The sequence below is a fragment of the Schistocerca nitens genome, chromosome 2, assembly GCF_023898315.1.
Source record: "Schistocerca nitens isolate TAMUIC-IGC-003100 chromosome 2, iqSchNite1.1, whole genome shotgun sequence".
Classification (NCBI taxonomy): Eukaryota; Metazoa; Arthropoda; class Insecta; order Orthoptera; family Acrididae; genus Schistocerca; species Schistocerca nitens.
The window spans coordinates 650,756,298-650,781,016 of NC_064615.1; the positions used below are offsets into that span (position 1 = coordinate 650,756,298).

At 41.2% G+C, this 24,719-nt stretch overlaps 1 protein-coding gene across 1 annotated transcript in view; it reads right to left on the reverse strand.

Moving 5' to 3' along the window:
• LOC126236768 (putative ATP-dependent RNA helicase TDRD12) overlaps positions 1-24,719 on the reverse strand; it is a 487,486-nt gene that overhangs the window by 224,909 nt on the left and 237,858 nt on the right. The window contains exon 9 of the mRNA XM_049946337.1: positions 8,338-8,490. Within this exon, the coding sequence (XP_049802294.1) occupies positions 8,338-8,490 (153 nt within the window). The remainder of the gene's footprint in view (positions 1-8,337; positions 8,491-24,719) is intronic.

Sequence of the window (24,719 nt, forward strand, 5' to 3'; positions counted from 1 at the left end):
CATAGTTGTTGCAACTGTTTTGTGTCAGATTTGAATACAAAAATCTTTAAAATGTGCTATCGTAAAACCCTTGTTTTGTTTCCATGTGACATCTGCACCATAGCACATCATCTGCATGAAAAGAATGTTTTCAGCACTTCACAAAATGCTTTCACCCGTACCTGTACTCCTGTCATTGAAGGGCCACTCCCCTTCTCCACACAACCAGCAGGCAAGCTCATTTTACTTGTGTTAGTGTGGTGTGGTGGTTGTGCTGGCTATTGTATGACTTAACAAGTCGTCAGCCAATATAAGCTCACACCTGGTCCCCTTTCTCACGTATTGGCTGTGTCCTAAACACTTTGCGTCGACTGTCTTGGTTTTCCACTGCTGCAGCAATCTAGCAATAATTGTATCATAGCTGCATGGTGAGGCAAAACGTTGCAAGTTGTGCTGGCAACGTCGATCATGGATTCATCAGCATTTCCTCTCTCACGTTTCCCCTTTCCGTAACAGCCTTAAATATTCTCTCAACTCCACCACCACCCATGGAACAAACCATCTGTCTTTTGTGCCACTTGTAACTCATTCAGTCATATCAAATGTCAATAGGAAGAAAACAGGATGAAGTCAAGCAAGATTTCGAGTAAGAACTTAGAATCGAGGTCAATCTTATTAGGAAGAAACATAAAAATTGGGGAATATCTTGTATTGATCTTATGGGTTTTTCACAAGGGCAATGAGTTTATAGTGTGAATAGCGAAAAATGTACAATTGGAGAACTTAAAATCGAAGTTACACTGTAATACTGTATATATGATTTTCTTTGAATAAATGTCATGAAGAAGATAAAACTTTTTAGTACTTTTTCTGCATGGAATGCGTTATCATATTTTACATTAATTTATATGGGCTAAAATGTTTCACTTAATGGGTGTTTCACACTTAAGAGTGAGATTCTGGAACAAATCATGCTTGCTGTGCAAGGTTCGACAGTACTGTGATGAAAACCACATTTCAGTAGGGCACCAGTATTAGTGATAAACTATTTATACAGTAGTTACTGAGACACAAATGAATCTGGTACAATGACAATTTTATATATATCTGCCACTCAAATCTCATCATGTCAGTCAATGTGATTGCATTCACAAAAATGTTTTTAAAATAGTGTGCACTATTCTACTCATTGTCACACTGCTATCACTACTGTTCTCAGCAGCAGACAACACTGAGAATGTATGAATATATAAAGTGAAAATGAATAACAGTAATGGAAATTCCTGGTTGGAGCAACATGTAAAATAAGGGAAGGCAACCACTCACCTATAATGGATCATCCATGCAGCACAATAATACAAAACAGCATTCACACTAGCTTTCGGGCACTAGCTCTATGTCCAGCAATAATGAACACATTTACACACAGTCACACAGACACCAAGCGCACACTTCCGTGGCCACAATAAAGGGGAAATGACCTGACAGAGAGAAAAATATACATAAACTCCTCAAAAAAGTTTTTCTTTACCCTCATCACTCACAAATATTTATTATTATTATTATTATTACTGTTATTGCTGTTGTTATTGTGATCTGAAACTTCTTTCTAAATACTCTAATGATTACAGGATCTCACTATGTAAAGTCATCTGTTTAATGAAGGTAAAAGTGAACCTGTATTATTAATGCATGGAGTGCATTGTATCTCCAGCAGCGAACAGCACAATGTGGCTTATGTAATCTGACCAATGTGATAACACTGAAGGGAAATTTTAAGCATACACCATGCGTGCATTATTACTTACTTGTTAGCATGTGAAGTTGCCTGCCAAACTGGCGTACACTGCTGTGATATCATTTGAACATTCACCTGCTACTTTGAGACACAAAATATTAAGGAGCCATCTCATAGTAGACACAATAAACAACACCATGCTACAGATTATACCTAGGAGGTACTGCAAGGAGAATGCATCCAGCCTTTCTTGGAAGTAACTGGGAGAGCTTTGTCAACCCAAAAAGTACTCAACCACCTACAGACAATCCATCCAGCACTAGGCAGCCATTACAAACAACTGTACAAACCACCAGCACCATCGTGTGCAAAGAAAGTGAGCACGGGAACATTAGTGGAGAACCAGGATGAATGGAATCAGGTTCTCTTCATCACTAGATTAGTTATGTGTTACTGGAAACTGACTATGCATTTACAGTATTGCACTTAAAACACATTGTACTTCATATCACTTGCTTCCAGATCACTCTTAGAAAATAATCATCCAGTTTTTTCTGTTACTGTTTTTCATTCACTTTTCCCTTGATGATGGTTCTCAAAAATATTTATACAGTCAGACAAATTATGGTCTACAAAACTGTTATGGTTTTCTTGACAAACTGCCTGTTGGCTTCTGTCTCGGATTCTTTGGCCGACATTTGTCTGATGATTTTTCTGACGTTTTACCATCATGAGTGATGGGCATTTTCAGAGTTTCACTGTCTATTCCTGGTGGTGGATTGGAGCCGAACTCGCGGCTGCAGATTATATGTACCTCGCATGCCAATGTCCGAGATCTTCTACATGGTCATTTCCAGTGTGGTTCTCTTGCTACCTGCATTGTTCGTTCGTTGCAGCACTGGAAGCCAGGATCCATTTACCTTGAGGCTTGCCTGTTTCTTGTTGAAGCTATTCTTGTGTTTGTGTATTTCTACAGCTTCTCTGAACAAGTAGGTGTGATAGTTCTTCTCTTCAGCCAGAACTTCCGTGTCGGTGAATTTTACTACATGGTTGGTCTCACACAGCGCATGCTCTGCCACAGCCAGTTTCTCCACCTGCTTCAACCTGCAGTGTCATTTATGTTCTGTAATGCTGGTGTTAATTGATCATCCAGTCATTCCCAACATAAACTTTTCCACATGGTATATTTCTGGCATTGCAAGTTGGTCCCTTTTCTTCTCTGGTGATCTGAGGCACTCTTTGATCTTCTTTGTCGGTTTGTAATTAGTCTTTACGCCAAGTTTGCGCAATATACGGCTGATTCTGTCCGTCACTATGGGAATGTAAGGCAGAAAGGCTGTACCTGATCTTTCTATTTCTTATTTGTCACATTGTCCAGTGTTTGGCTCTGTTATACTTCTAATATCACTTGTGGAATACCCATTGCTCCTCAGAACACTTTCCAAGTGTTGTATTTCACGTCTGAGGTGCTGTGGCTCACATCATATTATTTCTGGCATTAAAAATTTTGTATTACGCCTCTACGGAGAGGAGACTTGCAGATTGTACTGACGCCTTGATCAACTATGGAAGAAGAAAGTGCGCTTGATGTCCTCTCTCACCTTTCTGTTGTGGAGCCAGTATGAAGGTGCTAACCAATGTTCTTGAAATGTAAGCACCTATTCACCACCCCGAAACACATCGTATCTATGACAGAATGGAACGAGCTTTTTTTCATGGGTGAATTCACACAACATGGAGGAACTTAGCAAGAACGGATGAGGAACTTTTGGACATTTTCTATCAATTATGTAGCAGAATGCATCGAGACGACTGGGACAAGATCGACAGCATCCCCCACAGGAGCATGCAGAACAAACTTGAGTGCTGCACTGAGCAACAGGAGTAATAGTCTGCAAGATGCTGGAAAGCAGACTGACGAGGCGATTCCCAACATGTCACGCACAGTGGTAACCATCACTGAACAACTGACTGAAGAAGAAGTGTCCGTCCTTCAAAAAGGAGGAAATTTTGCTATCATCCCGAGAACTATATCTACGGAGGACATCATTGCTAATACTGAAGCGGCCATTCAGACCCTTCCATGTGAAAGAGCAGAGGAAATATGCACTGAAACAGCCAGGCTACTGCACCGAGCAAAACCACCAGCTTGCAACCTGAAGGAGGCCATTAAAAACCTTAACGCTGGCAACAGTGTATTGGTAGTGCCTGCCAATAAGGGAAATGAGATTGTCATAATGAAGACCGAGTATTATAAGCAGATGATCTGGGACCTATTAGATCCGATGATGTACAGGAAACCAAGCGCAGATCCCACGCATCGAATCACACGGGATATGAATTGGTTAATCAAGGCACCTTCTCTGCTGATGGACATACAGAGGAACATGCGCAATACAGAAGCCCTACCACTTAGGCTGTATGGATTACCTAAGATACATAAGAATAATGGTCCACTAAAACCGATAGTTAGCAATCCTGGCTCATCGATGAATAAACTGGCAAAACATTTGGCCTCTCTGCTCCAGCCACACGTGGGGAAGACTGAGGCATAACATAAACAACTCAACATTTCATTGAGAAGGTGAAGAAACTAAAAGTTGTGCCAAACAACATCCTGGTCAGCTTTGATGTTGTTTCTTTGTTTGCAGAAGTGCCACTCAGGGACTATCTGGAGCACATCGGTTCCACCTTCCTGCAAGACATCACAAAGCTCTTTCATGTATGTCTGGCCACGAGCCATTTCACGTGGAATGGCAACTACTATGAGCAGCTGGAAGGCATCGCCATGGGTAGCCCTCTTAATCCAGTGGTGGCCGACTTCTTCACCTTTTAAACCTAAGGTGTGGCTCAGATATGTTGATGATACCTTTGTTGTGTGGAGTCATGGTGAAGAACAGCTTGGTGACTTCCTAAGACACTTGAGCAGTCTCCATGCCAACATAAAATTTAGTGTGGAAGTAGAAAAGGACAAAAAACTACCATTTCCAGATGTGCTGGTCACAAGGGATGGTGAAAACCTGGGGCACAGTGTGTATCCAAAACCAACACACATGGACCGATACCTGCACAAACTATCAAATCACCACCCGAGCCAGAAGAGAAGCACGATTAATATGCTCATAATGCGGACAAGACAAATATGTGAGCCACAGCACATCAGATGCAAAATACAACACTAGGAAAGCATTTTGAGGAGCAAAGGGTATTCCACAAGTGATATTGGAAGTATAACAGAGCCAAACACTTGGTGAAGGAACAAATCAGAAAAAAAATGTTGGGTACGGCCTTTCTGCCATACATTCCCAGAGTGAGACACAGAATCGGCCGTATATTACACAACATGGCATGAAGACTATTTACAAACTGACAAAGAAGATCAAAGAGTGTCTGAGATCAGCAAAGGAGAAAAGGGACCAACTTGCAATGCCGGGAATATACCGCATACCATGCACAAGTTTATGTTGGAATGACCGGACGTTCGATCAACACCAGGATTACAGAAGAAATGACATTGCAGGTTTGGGTAGGTGGAGAAATCAGCTATGTCAGAGCACGCAATGTGTGTGACTGACCATGTAGTAAAATACACTGACATGGAAGTTCTGGCTGTAAAGAAGATCTACCGCACCCGCTTGTTCAGAGAAGCTGTAGAAATACACAAACACAAGAACAGCTTCAACAAGAAACAGGAAAGCCTCAAGGTAAATGGATCCTGGCTTTCTGTGCTGCAGCAAACGGCTGTAGCAGGTAGCAAGAGAATCGCACCAGAAACAACCGTGGAGAAGCACTTGGACATTAGTGCGCCAGGCACATATAGTCTGCAGCTGTGAGTTCGGATCCAATCCACCACCAGGAATAAACGGTCAAACTCTGAAAATGCCAACCACTCATGCTGGTAAAACGTCAAAAAAATCATCAGATGTATGTCGGCCGAAGAACCCAAGACAGAAGTGAACAGGCAATTTGTCTGCATACTCTTATAGTAGCTGAACATAATTCGGGGCCTCAGTGTGAAAAATAACACCTTCACTCTCTCCCCCTATTGAACATTCTTTGTTCCCTATACTCACACCATTTAGCAGACATCATTGTTTAACAACTCATAGATTTTTTTTACCTACATCTTTGCAACCAGAACTTTGTTCTTCAAGACAAATCAAACAAGCGGCAGTATGACATTCCTCACTACCATGACCTTAAGTAACATTCAGCAGAGGGTGCTGCAATTTACTTCCATGGGTGAGCTACTGTTGATATCACATTGTCCCCAGCATTACAAAAACTGTGGATTGCACTGGGCATGTTCAGGGGATTCACAGGAACTGGGAATATCTGAACATTCTTGCACAAGCTGTTTCATGAGATTCAACTGGTAATAATGTTTCACAGCTGCAATCAGACCTTCGCCCATTTCCTGTATCAGTGGAAAGTACATCGCAAAAGGACAGCTCCTTCAGGTAATTCTTTCTCCTCCAAATATTTATTGACAGTAGGAACAAACACAGAATGGAACTAGTCTCTGAATGCAGTGCTGTTGATTTATGCTCCTTTTTAAGCATATAATAAATCAGTAAGTTTGTTTTTTCTTTTTGAGTGCATGGTGCTTTTGAGTGGTCTATAACAAATGGCTTCAATCTGTGGTCACCACTGAATTTGCACACAAACAACAATCAGCCTTTCCTTACAGCGTTCACATCTGGTAGACTGAGCTCCATTGTGAAAGGCTAAGGTTCATGTGGCCTTGTCCTCCTAGCACAACCAGTACTGTCAAGTTTTATCGCTATTGCAACCTTTTTGTGGGAGAAAACTGTTCTCTTTGATGTAACTGAAGAATTTCTCACATAAAGGATATGTTGCATCTTTATAGCATTAACTTTCTCACCCTTAACAGGAATTTTTCAAACCGTGTAGCAATGTTTAAACCAAGTAGGCCATCTTGACAAAGCATTAAATATTTCTTCAAAGTTTAGGGTTTCATGGAAGTCTCCTGTCTTATCTATGAACCTCGAACCTGATAGGGAAACTAACTGTCCACTCTTCTAATGGAACCACAAAAGCAGCACTTCATTTTGTTTCACAAATGTTGAAATTTCCAGTGACTTGTGCTGTAACTGACCACGTCGGTTCTCAGCTTTGATTGCAAAATTTGACAAATATTCTTAAGTTATCTTTTAAATATCTCATTGGTTTTATGTCCATCCCAAGTTTTACTGTAGATTAACCTTTGCCTAACTTTTCTATAACTTATAATTTCTTTTGTGATAATGAAAATAATCAATTATTGACAATATAACATAAATGAATAGATAAAAAAATCTACTCACCAAGCGGCATCAGGGGAACACACACACAAAAGGGTTTAACATTTACAAGCTTTCATAGCCAGTGGCCCCTTCTTCTGGCAGACGAGTTGAAGGGGAAACAAGAGGGGTGAAGGAAAAGGACTGGAGAAGTTTAGGGAAAGGGGTACAGTACAGAAAAGTCACCCAGAACCCTGGGTCAGGTCTTTCCTTCTCATCCCGTCTGGTAAGTGTCCTCTGACTCGGTGTTCTGGGTGACTTTTCTGTACTGTACACCTTTCCCTAAGCCTCTCCAGCCCTTTTCCTTCACCCGTCTTCCTCTCCCTTCAACTCTTCTGTCAAAAGAACGGGCCACTGGCTCCAAAAGCTTGAAAAAGTTAAACTGTTTTGGGTGTGTGTTCGCCTGCCACCACTTGGTGAGTAGATTTCTTATCTATCCATTTACATTACATAATTTTCTTTTGACTGTTAGAACAACACATCTGAGTTTATGTATCACCTTAGCACACACAACCATTAGTTATTTCAGCTAGAGAAATGTGATAAGTGAATGAGGTTAAAACTCATTGTCAATTATCAGTTTTAAAAGCTATGGTATTACTGGGATCTGTGAGTGGCTGCAAAAGTACAGTCAATAATGTATTGCTCCTGGCTTAAAAGCTATGGTATTACTGGGATCTGTGAGTGGCTGCAAAAGTACAGTCAATAATGTATTGCTCCTGGCACAGTTTAACAGTAGGCTTTCATTTCATAATAACACAGAGGTAGAATTGTGAAGGAAACCACCCCATTAGAAAACCAAAATAATTTTCTGTTACCCGAGTTGAAACTTATCAACCTTAATTTCATATGGAAAGGAGTAGGCCAACATACTGACAGGAAATCAGCCATGAATACGTTACAAGATGGTGTGCCTGCATTTATCTCAAGAAAAAATGGGAAACAACGGAAAAATATTTCAGGGATGTATGACAGTGGGGTTGGGGGCCCATCACCTTCAGGTAGTAATACCTGGACTACATGCATAGCAGTTTATCTTAAATGAAAATATTTATTATAATTGCAACAGAATGCTTCAGGTTTCATTTTTTACTTAATCGAATCTTGCCAAACTATGTGCAGATGCAGATAATATGCAAACTGGATACTCTGCATCCTGGTAATCAGAAACTTACAACATATATTTTAATCACGTTTATAAAGTTTAAGCACAGTCTCAAATAAAATTTCATTAAGACCATGTACAGTCTTTCACAACACTAAAAAATGAAATAATTCTACATGAATGAAATATTGTTTGATATATAATCATCATACCACTTTTGTGCTGTCAGCTCCCCCACCATATGTGACAACTACTTTGTAGGGGCTTTTCTTGGAAAGAAGCAGAGTACAAGCATTGCCTATCCACTGGGCACTTGCACTGCTTGAGCAGAGTATTAGGCTCACAGGACCATTACCCAAAGGTAGCTGGAAAAATGGTCAGAATGTCTCTATATAGTTTGTTCCATAAATTTCTTGGTGAATGTAAGGTATCAATTAAACACTATAGTTATACAAAATTCATCTTTATAACACTTTCAGTGTCACATGTAATAATTAACTGCATGCATACAACACAAAAAATTCAGTATATTTTCATTTTTACTCTGTAAGTATACACCTTGATTTCAACGGTCTCTCTCTCTCTCTCTCTCTCTCTCTCTCTCTCTCTCTCTCTGACACACACACACACACACACACACACACACACACACACACACACACACACACACATTGAACTTAAACCCAAAGTAGTCTGTTACTATTGGTTATCCATCTGAGCTGACTGCAATCTAATTAAAAATAATTACACCAGACACGTTTTACTTTTATTTATAAAGCATCTTTCATGGTTATTCTGTAAATTGGATACATATGTTTGTATATTTTTGATTGTTTTCGATTAAAAACAGAATTTTCTTTATAATATTAGACTGCAAGTTACTTGAGGAGTTTCTTCACATATTTTGCTAGTTCCCACCTTGCTAGCAGCAGGTTGATGCCGAAAGGCTTCATTTCCCATTTGCACTTGGAATTCTGCAGTATTTCCTGTGCTGCATTATTTACAATTCACATTCTTAAACTGTTTGTCATTCGACACTCCCACAGTGATTATGTCTGTTCAATCGTTTTCATTGACGCTGTGAGTGTTGCCAACCTGTGTGTGTGTGTGTGTGTGTGTGTGTGTGTGTGTGTGTGTGGGTGGGTGTGTGAAATTGTCTTGTGCGTAGGTAAATATGTGATCTTTTTTGGGGAGGGGGAGGGGGGGGGGGGATGGGACAGAAACTGGGAGCAGATGGTAGTGGTCAGTGGAGCCTGTGGTTATATGTGTACACGTAATATTATATTAAGTGGTGAACGAGTTTAAAGAGCGTGTGGTTTGCCAAGCTGATCTTATCATCTATGAGCTATGAGTTGTTTCTTTTCTGTTATGTTTTTTCGGATGTGGTAATTTTCTTGTACGGTGAGGTGTATTTTATTGCTGTTTTTCCTTATGATTTCCATGTCTGTGTCTCTGGTTGTAATTTTATGTTGGTGTTGATGTAAGTGTTCTGCAAAAGTTGAGTGATTTGCCCTATACTTCCATGCTCTTACATGTTCTTCGTACCAGGTATCAAATGTCCTCCTGGTTTTACCTATGTATCTTCCATCACATTTATTGCATTTCAGTTGGTATATTTCTGATATGTATCAGTTTTTCCTATTGTTTTTGGGAAGTATTTCTGAATTGAGTTGCTGGTTTGGTGTGCTATTTTCATGTCTTGTTTTTTGAAAATATTGGATATTCTGTGTGTGTATTTGTGATTGTATGTCATTATGTACCATCTTATTCTTTCTGTTTCTTTCACACTTTGTGTTGTTTCTATTCTTGTATTTTGTGTATTTGTTTGTGTGCGATTTTGTCCTTGTATTCATGACAGCTGAGTGTTGGTTCTTTCTGTTTCTTGATTTTCTTGTTCAGTTTTGTTACTAAATTCTTTTGTGTCCTTCATTTGCGGCTATTTGCATTATGGTATTCATTTATTTTTTGTAATTGTCTGTATCTAATGGTACTGTGTTTAGTCTGTGGAGCATGTATCTAAGTGCTGCCTGCTTTTGCGAACTGGGGTGTTGTGATGTCTTATGTATAATGGTATGTGTTGTTGTTGGTTTTCGGTATATGTCAAGTGTGTGTTGGTTGTTTTGAATATTTATGGTGAGGTCCAAGAAATTTAACTGCCTATTTTGCACTTTCTCTATTGTAAAATGTATCTTATCACGAACAGAATTTATGCGTGTGTGTAACTCGTCAATTTTATTATTTGGTTCATCTATCAGGCACAAGATGTCATCCATATATGCATAATGCAGTATAGGATGTTGTTGTTATTTGGCAGTATTTTGTTAAATATAATCTGTTCTACATGGCTCATAAATATGTTTGCTACGGTTCCAGACATTGTGGATCCCATTGGTAATGGAATTCATTATTGAACTGAAAGTAGTTCTGTTCTGTTATCAGCTCTGCAAGCCTGACTGTTTCTTTGATGTATTCGTGTGGAAGTGTTCTGCGTGTTTTAAGATTTGGTTCTATAATGTTTATTATTTCAGTTATTGGTATATTGAATACATATTCTCTACATCAAATGACAGGAGGGTGGCTGTGTGTGGAACTTGTATGTCTTTTATGTACTGAATCAATTGTGGCGTGTTTCTTATGGTCCTGTCCTCTTGTAGTTTGTAGTTTTCTGATAAGATTTTCAACAAGTATTTGCAAGTGGATAAGTGGGAGCATTTCTATAATTTACAGTAGCTCTGACTGGGAGATCTTTCTTGTGTAGCTTTGGTTGGCATTGGAGGGAAGGTGCACTGGGATCTGTTTGTACCAGTTTTTCTTTTCCATTGTTTTCTAATGTATGTTCAATGTCTTTCAGAGTGTTTCTCAACTTTGTTTGGAATCTATTACTTGCATCTGATTTTAATTTTATGATTTTATTTTGTGTGATGCACTCTTGTGTCTTTCTAACTGCCCTTGTGTTGTGTTCCTGTAGTTTCTTTCTAAGTTTTGTTGGTGTAATGGAATCTGTATCATTTCAGTTTCCTCTGCTTTCATTCATCTGTGTTATTATGTTTTCGATTTTATAACTGACTAGCTGTCTTGTTAGACTAATGTTTACCTCACTTGTTTCATTTCTGTTTTCCTGTGTAAGACTGCTTTCTGATTCAACTACGAGGTTTTCTATGCACTATGTGAGTTAGTGAAAGGTCGGTCTCTCTCTCTCTCTCTCTCTCTCTCTCTCTCTCTCTCTCTCTCACACTCACACACACACACACACACACACACACACACACACACACACACACACACAGTTTCACAGGTTGGCAATACTCAAAACGTCAACAAAAACAAATGAACAGAGATAAACACTGTGGCAGTGCAGAGTGAGAAACAGTTTAAGAAAGTGAAGTGTACATAATGCAGCACAGGAAATGGTGCAAAGTGCAAATGTGAAATGAAGCCTTTCAACACCAATTGCTGCTAGGAAGGAGAGAAGTATCAGAATACGCTGTTTTTAACCTAAAACAATCAAAAATGTACAAATGTATGTATCCAATTTACAGAATAACCACGGAATAAAAATTATACCTAAATATATTAATGTACAGTTAAAAACAGTTTTGCCAGTGCAGAGAAAATGAAACAAATAGCTCAAAAATTTGGCTAAACAATGAAATCAAATTTCTTTATGACAAAAAACAAGTCCTACATGGGAACTATATAAAGCACATCTTAATCATACAAGTGTTCTGAATAATACTGCTGTTTTCTCCCATATTACTAGCAAGGTTGAAAATCGTACATACGCAGTGACACAAAAAACAAACAATCCTCACAAAGGAAGATTGCAAATTTAAAAGCTAAACAAACACCCAACACAGCCACAAATTACACACAGTCTAACAAGAAAAATCACTTCTATCCATGACTGGTCAACCTCACTGACACTGTTTCGCATACAGGAGGAGTAAAACTACTCAAAAATGTCTGAAACACAATGTCAGCACATAGATAGGTGACAAATACATTAACACTGGTCTGACGAGAGAGCCACTCAGTAATGACATCAAAAACATACCACCACAGATGAAAGAAAACAGAGGAAACTGAAACAATACAGATCCCATAACACTGACAAAACTTAGAAAGAAACTACAGGAACACAACACTATCATCACAAGGGCAGATAAATGAAACACAGTGGTTCTCATGGATAAAGAGCAATACATCAGAAAGACACAAGAGTTCATCACACAAAATAAAATCATAAAACTAAAATCAGATTCAAGTAATAGATTCCAAACAAAGTTGAGAAACACTCTGAAAGACATTGAACATACATTAGAAAACAATGGAAAAGAAAAACTGGTACAAACAAATCCCAGTGCACCTTCCCTCCAATGCCAACCAAAGCTACACAAGAAAGATCTTCCTGTCAGAGCTACTGTAAATTATAGAAATGCTCCCACTTATCCACTTGCAAATACTTGTTGAAAATCTTATCAGAAAACTACAAACTACAAGAGGACAGGACCATAAGAAACACGCCACAATTGATTCGGTACATAAAAGACATACAAGTTCCACACACAGCAACCCTCCTGTCATTTGATGTAGAGAATATGTATTCAATATACCAATAACTGAAACAATAAACATTGTAGAACAAAATCTTGAAACTCACAGTACACTTCCACATGAATACATCAAAGAAGCTGTCAGGCTTCTAGAGCTAATAACAGAAAAGAATTACTTTCAGTTCAATAATGAATTCTATTTACAAAGTGAAGGATTAACAATGCGATCCCCAGTGTCTAGAACCATAGCAAACATATTTATGAACTATGTATAAGGGGCATTCAAATGAAACCCAGTCACTAGTGTAAAGTAACGGTAAAGATTTTACTAACTCAAAACACCATACACATGCTCAAAAATAGTTGCCAAAACTGTTGGCACATTTATCCCACTGCAACACTAGCCAGTTGAATCCATCCTTGAAGAAGCCAGTAGGCTGCTGTCAGATCCAGGCCTGGGCCCAGTCACACGCTTCATCATCTACTGTGAATCAATGTCCGTGAACAGATTGTTTCAGAGGTCCAAACACATGAAAGTCACACAGTGAAAGGTTGGATGTTCCTGCATTTCTTACCGAATCTGCTGCAATGTCCTCTTCACCACATTGTGTGGGTGAGCATTATCATGCAGGAGGATAATGCCATTGGACAACATGTCTTGGCGTTTCAACTTGATGGCTTGTCTAAGGTTCTTTAGTGGCCTGATAACACTAGGCATTGATGGTGGTTCCCCGTTCCAGGAACTTGAAAAGTAGTGGGCCCTTGTGGTCAAAAAAAAAAAAAAAAAAAAAAAAAAAAAGAAAAAAAAAAAAAAAAGGACATCATGACCTTACCAGAACTGGAATGCATGTCCTTTGATTTCTTTGTAGGTGGTGAAGTTGCATGTTTCCACTGCTTGCTATGAAGCTTGCTTTCTGGTTCAAAATGGTGACAACATGTTTCATCACCTTTGACAATATGGGACAGAAATCCATAGTCCTCCTCATGATAACATTGCAGATGACTCAAAGACAGCACCATTTGAGTATTACGCTGTTCGGCGAACAGTGGTGGGGAACCCACTGTGCACAGATTTTTCGAAAGTTCAAGTGTTGATGCATTATGGTGTGGGCGGTGCCCACGCTAATACACAATAATCGATGGATCTTGTCTATGGTGATTCTGCAGTTGTCCAAGACTAAAGCATTCACTTCCACAACCATTTCCTGTGTGATGACACAATGAGCCTGTCCAGGACAAGCACCGTCTTCCAGTGACTCGCGCCCCTCAAGGAATCATTTGCACCATTCCACAACACTTGAACGACTCAGACTGTACTCACCGTACACAGCCTTCATCCGTCGATACATACCACAGCCTCCAACTCCCTCCACCGTCAAAAATTGAATCACTCCTCGTTGTTCCTGCTTATTTGCCTGCATGTTCGGTAGTGGACGATAACTTTTGTGATCACCTTCTCTTCGGCGTGAAACCACATTGGCGCTATGCAACATCAAACGGCGCGCAAGCATCAGTCTCTCTACCAATAGATGGCGCCATCATACCCACAGTTACATGGTGCCACCTAGCGTGTATTACAAAGATAGACGCACAGACCAGGTTTCATTTCTATGAACCTCATAGAACAGATTATACTTAACAAAATACTGCCAAATAACAACAACATCCTATACTGCATTAGATATATGGATGACATCTTGTGCCTGATAGATGAACCAAACAATAAAATTGACAAGTTACACATACACATAAATTCTGTTCGTGATAAGATACATTTTACAATACAGAAAAAGCAAAATAGACAGTTAAATTTCTTGGACCTCACCATAAATACTCAAAACAACCAACAAATACTTGACATATACCGAAAACCAACAACAACACACACCATTATCCATAAGACATCACAACACCCCAGTTCGCAAAAGCAGGCAGCACTTAGATACATGCTCCACAGACTAAACACAGTACCATTAGATACAGACAATTACAAAAAATAAATGAATACCATAATGCAAATAGCCGCAAATGAAGGACACAAAAGAACTTAGTAACAAAACTGAACAAGAAAATCAAGAAACAGAAAGAACCAACACTCAGCTGTCATCAATACAAGGACAATATCACACACAAATAAATACACAAAATACAAGAATAGAAACAACACAAAGTGTGAAAGAAACAGAAAAAATAAGATGGTACATAATGACATACCATCACAAATACACACACAGAATATCCAATATTTTCAAAAAACAAGACATGAAAATAGCACACCAAACCAGCAACTCAATTCAGAAATACTTCCCAAAAACAATAGGAAAAACTGATACATATCAGAAATATACCAACTGAAATGCAATAAATGTGATGGAAGATACATAGGTCAGACCAGGAGGACATTTGATACCTGGTACGAAGAACATGTAAGAGCATGGAAGTATAGGGCAAATCACTCAACTTTTGCAGAACACTTACATCAACACCAACATAAAATTACAACCAGAGACACAGACATGGAGATCATAAGGAAAAACAGCAATAAAATACACCTCACCTTACAAGAAAATTACCACATCCAAAAAACCATAACAGAAAAGAAACAACTCATAAATGATAAGATCAACTTGGCAAACCACACACTCTTTACACTAGTTGACCACTTAATGTAATACTACATGTACACATATAACCACAGGCTCCACTGACCACTACCATCCCCTCCCAGATTCTGTCCTATAATCACCGTCCAAGCCCCCCCCCCCCCCCAAAAAAAAAAAGAAAAAGCCTATCCACCCCCACTCCTCTCATGCCTCTACCTATGTACAAGACAATTTCACAGACACACACAGGTTGTCAACACTCACAGCGTCAATGAAAACGAATGATCAGACATAAACACTCTGGCACTGAAGAATGAGAAACAGCTTAAGAAAGTGAAGCATAAATAATAAAGCACAAGAAATACTGCAGAATTCCAAGTGCATATGGGAAAAGAAGCCTTTTGACACAAACTGCTGCTAGCAAGAGGGGAAGGAGTAGAATACGTAATGAAACACCAAAGTGACTTGCAGATCAACTTCATAAATAAAAAAATAAAAAATAAAAAATAATAAAAATTAAAAAAAAATTACGAGTTTGTCTATTGTTTCTAATTATAATATTGGCTTAAGCTGCTTATTTTAAGCTTACACAGTAAAATATAACACATTAAAATAAAAATTAACATGAAGTCAGAAGCCAGTAGTGTTGCTGTCCTCTACAGGATTATCTGCATGAACATGATGCTGCCAGTTATTTAGCAAGGTGCAGCTGATCAATAACTGTCAAAGCTGTTATGATGCAATGAATTATGCCTAGCTGGTTGTCCTGATGTACTGCTTGTAAGTTAACATACACAAAGAAATAATTGTAAAAGCCTATTTAGCTGTTATTTAATGCTATTGAGCTGCTTATTTTGAGTTTACATTGTAAAACGTAATAAGAAAAAGTGAATTAACATGGAATGAGAAGCCAGTAAAATCACTATTACACTGCCCTTATGGAATATGTATGTGTATGTATGTATGTATGTATGTATGTATGTATGCAAGCATGTATGCAAGCAAGACACTGTTGGTTACTTAGCAATGCAAACTCTGGGTATTGTTTGTAAGTTAACGGGCACACAAGAATAGTTATAAAAACCTACTTAACTCTTATGCAACAATATTCATTACTCAATAAAGGAGATAAAAATGAGTAGCATTTTACTAAAAACAGATACAAAAAATAAATGACTTAACACTGAAGGTTACCTAGCAACATATGTAGCATAACTACAGCTACTAATAACAATGTAATAAGTAATCACTAGCTATCTGCTAGTCGTAAGAAAAACAATATGTGTTTTACTGTATGGATATAACTTCATTACTATAAACCTTATACATGCTATACATGTTTGCCAGTTACCAGTGAAAAGATAGAACACAGGAGTAAGTATTCATATTAAAATAAATTGAAATAATTTTTCTTTTTAAAATCAATTTGTTCATTCACTAGCTGAGAAGAATCTTTTTATATTGTGCATAAATCTTGTTCCCTGCAATAAATTAAGGCACAAACTCTTTGGGGCTGTGTGTAGAACATTTAAATTATTTTCAGTTGTCCCATGGGAATGTTTGTTTTCTATTAAATACTGCTATAAAAAAATGCTACCAGCAATACCTATAGTAAGTCCATGATAACTTATTTGAAAATTACATCCTGTCTGTCCTACGTAGCAGTTCCCACAAGCATCACATGATACTTTATAAAAACCCGAACTTAAAAATCTATTATAATGCTTTTTTACTTTATGCCTCAGTCTACTTGGTACGGTATTGTTAACTGAAAAGGCCACAGTAACATCAGCATGGCTAAATAATCTAGATACTTTACCAGATGTATTTCTTTTGGAGGTCAAGTTTATATCTTTCATTTCTTTTTACTCTGATCAGCTGGGGCAAGGGCCCAAAATTTCAGTAGCCTGTAATGGGAGTATGAGGATTCTGTGAATCATTGCTAAGAAAAAAGCTTTCTTATATCCATTTGGATGACAGGAGTCTGCATTTATTATAACATCAGAATTTGTGGTCTTGCTATATATTCATGGTTGCCACAAGTTTTGCCAAGAGAAATTCCCTGATATTTCCCTGATTTTCAGACAAGTTTTAGCATTTTTCCCTGACAAATTTTGAGATCTCAAGGGTAAGTTATGATGTAAGATGGCAGTCTGTCTTTACAGCTTAGGTACAAGAAACAATAGTGCAAATGAGGAAATATCTAAAAAATCTTGCAAGCAGATAGCATTTCCAGATATGAGCAGTGTGTGTGTGTGTGTGTGTGTGTGTGTTGGTACTTCTCGGGCGCTCAGTTCTGAGGTTATCAGCACCCTTCCTCACATTAAAAGAAATGAATGTGGAGAAATTTAGTAAAATGTGGTCATACGTGCAAAGACAGTGGAAAAAGACTAAAGATGCTATACAAGAGACTAAAACATAAGTAAAACAAGAAAGGAGCTAAAAGGACACCACAGGAAATTGTCACTGGCTGGCCACTTGCATAATATATGGACGAGCCAGTCACCCTGTGAAAGAATTACAACCTTCACCCTAAAATCTTGGTAAACGTTGGACAATTCACAAAACTTTTAAACCCTAACCACATTCATTCGATTTTTACCTAAAAGAGATTGCTGATCCATCAGCAAATCAGCCAAGGCCCACTGGTTGGAAAATAAAACACAGTCCAATAAAATGTGTTGCACAGTGATCTGTATGGCACAAGTGCCACACACTGGAGAGTCCTCTTGCCAGAGCAAGAATCCAAGCATCATAGGGCTTTGGCCTATGCAAAGACAAGTAAGGGGGATCTTGTCCCATCTACATGGCTGGAAGGAAGTACACCACAACCGCATTATGGGCTTCACTAAACTGAGTTTACTGTCAGTCACTCCCAATCATTCATCCTCCCTCCGATGCAAGACTCTTGAGCTCAACAGTGAGGTGATAGCGTGCGGGGAGGTGGCACACGGAAATACCTGCGGATCAAGACATGTCCCCTTGGTTGCTAGATCTACCCTTTTGTTCCTAGCAATGCCAATGTACCCTGGTACCCAGCAGAAGGTCTACTCTTTCCCCAGTCGCCATAGTTGGAGGAGTGCATCCTGAATGGTCTGGACTACATTAACTGCTGAGTAAAAATGTTTCAATGAGTGAAGAACACTTACAGAATTAGAGCAGCCAAGAAGTTTAGCACTGCAAAAATGTTTTATCTGCTACAGTTCCTACTAGATCACAGACAATTCTGCATCAAAGGCAGTAAACGCTTGGGACAGTCGAACCTTCAGGACACGATCCAGGAAAACAACAGAGCAACCAACAGAATCCCCATTTCAACCCATCTGTAAAAACAGCTACATAGTAGTGGTGCTCAAATAAAATGTCAGAAAATATTGGATTAAAAATGGAAGCAGGAGTGCAATCTTTCTTGTACTGCACCAAATCTAAAATCACTCTGGGCCTCTCCAGTAACCTGGGCTGGAGGCTGTTAAAACCCTGGATTTTAGACCGTACTGGCTCCACACCGAAGAACTCCAGCACACATTGCAGGCAGATCCCTATGACATTGTAGAACATGGACGGTTGGAAAAAAGATGTTCCAGAGGCAGATAAGCGACAGTATGGTGTGTGAGTGAAGTCGGAGATGCGAGGAACTTACACGCCTGATGCACAAGGAGGAGCCGCCGCCGGATGATAAGTGTCGGTTCCCTGGCCTCAGCACAGAGGCTGTGTATGGGACTGGTCCAACATGCACCTGTGTCCAGCCGAATCTCCTCATGGTGGAGTTCGGGAAGTTGCCTGTCTGCCATATAAGATTAAACCATTGAGGAGGATTTCCTTTGATGCTGCTGGCAAATGGCAAAGCAAGCAGTATCAGATTTCATCATGACTGAGTGCAGTATCACGAATCTCAAGACAGTGCTGATTTCAGCTCCCAGATGGGGAAGGGCCATACACTGGAGGGACCTCTCGCCGGAGCATGAATCCAAGCGTCATAGGGCTGTGGCCTATGTGAAGACAAGTGAGGGGGACCTTGGCTACAGCGTGTAGGCCTCAGAACAATTGGATCTAAGTCCATCTTGCTCCTCTTGACAACTGCACGGTAGTGACGAAACACCAGATCCTGGCTGGCATTGGCAGTAGTTTGTGCAAAATTCTGCACTAGTCTCTGCGTAATGTCTCCACGCGCCATTTGGAGACATCCCTGTGTCAGCACTGCTGCTACTGGTGAAGGACTGTGTTTACCAGAAATCCTTCTGATGGCTTCCCATACTTTTGTAGAACAAGTGGAATGGTTGATGGAGTCGAAGACTGCTTGCCATGATCTTTCTTTGCTCTCCTTAGCCAGACGTCGTGCTTTTGCTCTCACGACTCGAAAGGTTGTAAGGCTGCCTGCCGTAGGGTGGCTTTTAGATCACCGAAGAGCCACAAGCCTGTTCCATCCACCAAGGCACACGTCACCTCTGAAGATGACTTCAGGACTTTGGGATGGATAAGTCAGCAGCATGAGGGATCACTTATGTGATATGGTCCACACATTCCTGGACGCTGTTGCAATGTTCACACACAGCTAGCTGGCTGAACATCCATGCTGGTGGTTTCTCTTCATATAGTGCTCCATCCAGTACGTGAATACAGATTGGGAAGTAGTTTTCTCATCATGTAGTGCACCATCCAGTAGGTGAATATGGATTCGGAAGTGCTCACTGGAATGAAGTTCATCAATGACCTCCCAGTGAACAGTCAGCAAGGGCTGGAGAGCAAAGAGAAAGGTTCATGGCCAAGAATGATGCATTTGGCTGAGAATGACGCAGTAACAGCACAGAAATGAATTGGAGGACCAGTGTTTAGGATGTACAGCTCTTGAGACATCAGGAGACTCTCCAAAACTCGAGCCCGAGGGCAAGTAGAGGTCGAGCCCCACAGGACATGATGAGCATTGAAGTCTCCCAGGATGAGAAATGGTCAGGGGATTTGCTCCATAAGATCTGTAGAGCCTCAGCATCTACTGCATCCATTGGAGGTAAATAAAGAGAGAAAATTGTAATCCTGCGACATGCACTAATTTCAACTGCAACTACTTGCAGGCCAGTAGCCATGGGAAGAACAGAGGAGTGGTGAGCATTATTGACAAACACGGCAACCGCTCCTTTAGCCCTTTCCCCAGTCAGGTCATCCTTGCGATATAGTGTATAGCCATGTAGTACAGGGGCATCAGAGGCTTTAAAATGTGTTTCCTGTAAACATATGCACAGGGGGCATTGCTCTGCCAGAAGTTTCAGTCCCCAGTACCTCGAAATGTGTCTTGAACCCATTAACGTTCCACTGTATAATGGGAGCCACCTATCATTGGGGGGGAGTACATTCATCCTGACTTTCTGCCAGGGAGGGAGCCCACAATGGGTGGAGGCTCAGTCTTGGGGTGAGAAGATTGCTCCAGCCCGATATCAAGTTCCATTACCTCTGAAGAAGATTCGAGAGAGATGTCAGATAGGATGACGATGTCTTCCAACTGTGTACCACCTTATCCTTCAGTGGGTGATGCTTTGCCTTCAATTTCGATTTTTTTTGTCTGAGGTGGCTTTGAAGCCACAACCTTGGAAGTGGTAGTGGTGGTAGCAGTGCTGGGCGGTGCACAAGACTTGACCTGCGGAGGGACAGGAAATTTCAAGATGTCAGCAACCACAGCCTTTTCTGAAATCCTGGGGAGAGGGGCAGGCTTCAGTGTAACTGCAGCAGCACAAGTCATTGACAAACGCAGGTGCTAGTGCTGACACTAACAACCTCTGTTTGTGCAGCAGCATCATTTTTCAGGACTGGCTGTTTCAGAATGGAAGAATAGGAGGCAACGAACGTGGGTGGTTGCATGGACTAGCATAGCTTCTTGGCTTCACCATGAGGGATGCACTTTGTCATTTTGACCTTCTGAATCTTTTGTTCCTTGAAGAAAACTTTGTAGTCCCTGCTCCACACTTTGGAGGATAGGAGCAGCCAACTCCATCATGGATGGCTTTACCACATTTCCCACAAGCGCCTTTCCCTTTCCAGCCAAGAAGAGAGTGTACAAAGTGCTGGCATTTAAAACACTGCATCGGATTTGGGAAATAAGGTCATATACTTAGGCATGGGAAACCTGCATTGACATGCTCTGGTAGTTTGGTGCTGTTAAAGGTAATCTGATTTTACAAGTTCACCATCCACCCTTTTCATAACATTTTGTACATCAGCAATACCTAGCTGGGACCATTCGGCTTTCAGTTCTTCTCGGGGAATGTCAACTAGATACCCGCAAGTTACAACACCTCTGCTGTAGTTCAAGGTGTTGTGCAATTTTAGTTCTGTCGCATACTCCCCAAAGCAAGGAGCTTTCTGAATGTTTTTTACTTGTTGGGAGCTAGATGTTTCAACCAAGAGAGCACCATTGCGCAAGCGCTTAACACATTTTAAGCTGCCAGCCATGCCTTCTAAGCTTTTCTGTACGCAAAATGGTGAAACTCTTTCACAACTACCCTCTCTTCTTTAAACTACACTCCTGGAAACTGAAATAAGAACACCGTGAATTCATTGTCCCAGGAAGGGGAAACTTTATTGACACATTCCTGGGGTCAGATACATCACATGATCACACTGACAGAACCACAGGCACATAGACACAGGCAACAGAGCATGCACAATGTCGGCACTAGTACAGTGTATATCCACCTTTCGCAGCAATGCAGGCTGCTATTCTCCCATGGAGACGATCGTAGAGATGCTGGATGTAGTCCTGTGGAACGGCTTGCCATGCCATTTCCACCTGGCGCCTCAGTTGGACCAGCGTTCGTGCTGGACGTGCAGACCGCGTGAGACGACGCTTCATCCAGTCCCAAACATGCTCAATGGGGGACAGATCCGGAGATCTTGCTGGCCAGGGTAGTTGACTTACACCTTCTAGAGCACGTTGGGTGGCACGGGATACATGCGGACGTGCATTGTCCTGGTGGAACAGCAAGTTCCCTTGCCGGTCTAGGAATGGTAGAACGATGGGTTCGATGACGGTTTGGATGTACCGTGCACTATTCAGTGTCCCCTCGACGATCACCAGTGGTGTACGGCCAGTGTAGGAGATCGCTCCCCACACCATGATGCCGGGTGTTGGCCCTGTGTGCCTCGGTCGTATGCAGTCCTGATTGTGGCGCTCACCTGCACGGCGCCAAACACGCATACAACCATCATTGGCACCAAGGCAGAAGCGACTCTCATCGCTGAAGACGACACGTCTCCATTCGTCCCTCCATTCACGCCTGTCGCAACACCACTGGAGGCGGGCTGCACGATGTTGGGGCGTGAGCGGAAGATGGCCTAACGGTGTGCGGGACCGTAGCCCAGCTTCATGGAGACGGTTGCGAATGGTCCTCGCCGATACTCCAGGAGCAACAGTGTCCCTCATTTGTTGGGAAGTGGCGGTGCGGTCCCCTACGGCACTGCGTAGGATCCTACGGTCTTGGCGTGCATCCGTGCGTTGCTGCGGTCCGGTCCCAGGTCGACGGGCACGTGCACCTTCCGCCGACCACTGGCGACAACATCGATGTACTGTGGAGACCTCACGCCCCACGTGTTGAGCAATTCGGCGGTACGTCCACCCGGCCTCCCGCATGCCCACTATACGCCCTCGCTCAAAGTCCGTCAACTGCACATACGGTTCACGTCCACGCCGTCGCGGCATGCTACCAGTGTTAAAGACTGCGATGGAGCTCCGTATGCCACGGCAAACTGGCTGACACTGACGGCGGCGGTGCACAAATGCTGCGCAGCTAGCACCATTCGACGGCCAACACCACGGTTCCTGGTGTGTCCGCTGTGCCGTGCGTGTGATCATTGCTTGTACAGCCCTCTCGCAGTGTCCGGAGCAAGTATGGTGGGTCTGACACACCGGTGTCAATGTGTTCTTTTTTCCATTTCCAGGAGTGTATAAGAAACACTTTCCACGAAACAGCACGCATTCTGTTACTATGGACTGAATCAGGACTGGCTACACGAGCCCTCTTATTAGACTGGGTGCTGGTACCTTCCAGTGACCCACCCCTTCTGCAGGGAGGGGGGGAAAAAGTTTGGATGATTCATTGGGTCCCACGAGCTGCTAGGGAAATAATGGTCCACTCAGACAGAGCCCCACATGCCTTAGTAAGCCTTATACAACTGAGGTGTGTCATACTCCCCACAGGTTGCTCGCTAGCGACTGTTCCACCTCAACAGCCTTGCATCCCATAAACACACTACTTGCGACCTGGGCAGTCAAGCCAAGATCCCCATTCCCTGAGACACACAATGTTCCACCGCCGCACCACATGGTGGTAGCTGAAGCATGCCCAGAGCTTAGATGACAGGGGACTGGAGGCGCTTTCTAGTCCCCCACTCAGGAACCCTGGGTTCGCCAAGCTCATACCCAGCAAATAAATGCTGAACCCCTGAGGGCCTGATGTGAGCAAAAATCTTAAGATCTAAGATCAACATCTTTTGTAATGAACTGTTTTTAGATGTAGGAAGCAATCCAAATGGTATGTGTGTTTAATTAAGACCAGTCATGTTATTTTATTTCAATAAAACAAAACATATTGGTGACAGAGAAACACATTTCCTTGGAGTTGCAAGACAGATTTAAAATACCTTCACTGATTTCAGAAATAACCTTAGGAAAATAAGGCCTCTTGAAAGGTGGGGAAGAATTGTGTAAACCAAAACTGTAGGTGACCACCAATAAAATGTTGGTTCTCCTATGTTTGTTACTGTCAGTAATTACTCACTGTGTTATATCTATTATTTTACAGGTATTGTGTGATTTTTCTTTCGAGAAATGTATGAGTACATAGCGTACAAAACGCCAGTGACTGACACAATTTTCTTTTTCTTATTGTCCATACTTTCTACCATGTAAATTACTTTTGAAGTGTCAAAACATACTAGAACAAATAAAATGTCTATAAAATGCCACACTGTACAGCATACTTGTGTTGAGACAGCTGTAATTCCTGAAAACCATCGCCCATGGCCTCTGGCCTGCTGGGGAGCACTGCAGTCCTGGGTTCATGGATAAACCATGAAAATCCGCTGCATTATGCCAGCCCACAGGCAGGTCAGTGAGACTACATCTGACGGGCAGGGCCTGCACATTAGTGGAAACTGAATGGCTTCATACGGGCAGGCCCGATAAAATACAGAAAGCACAGAAACAGCCTTTTGCAGCTAAATCCACTCATGTGGCCAACTATTCACAAGCCACAGACAGCATGCTGATGAAATGAGACCATGGTGATTAATTCGTGCAATAGCTAATTTGTTCAAATACTCAGAGAATCAATAATAGTGAGGATAGGTACCAACTCATCATAAAGGTGGTTGCTGAGTCGCAGAGAGACATGTAGAAAATACAATCACACTTTCACACACATTCACACAATCACTCAGACACAACTCATG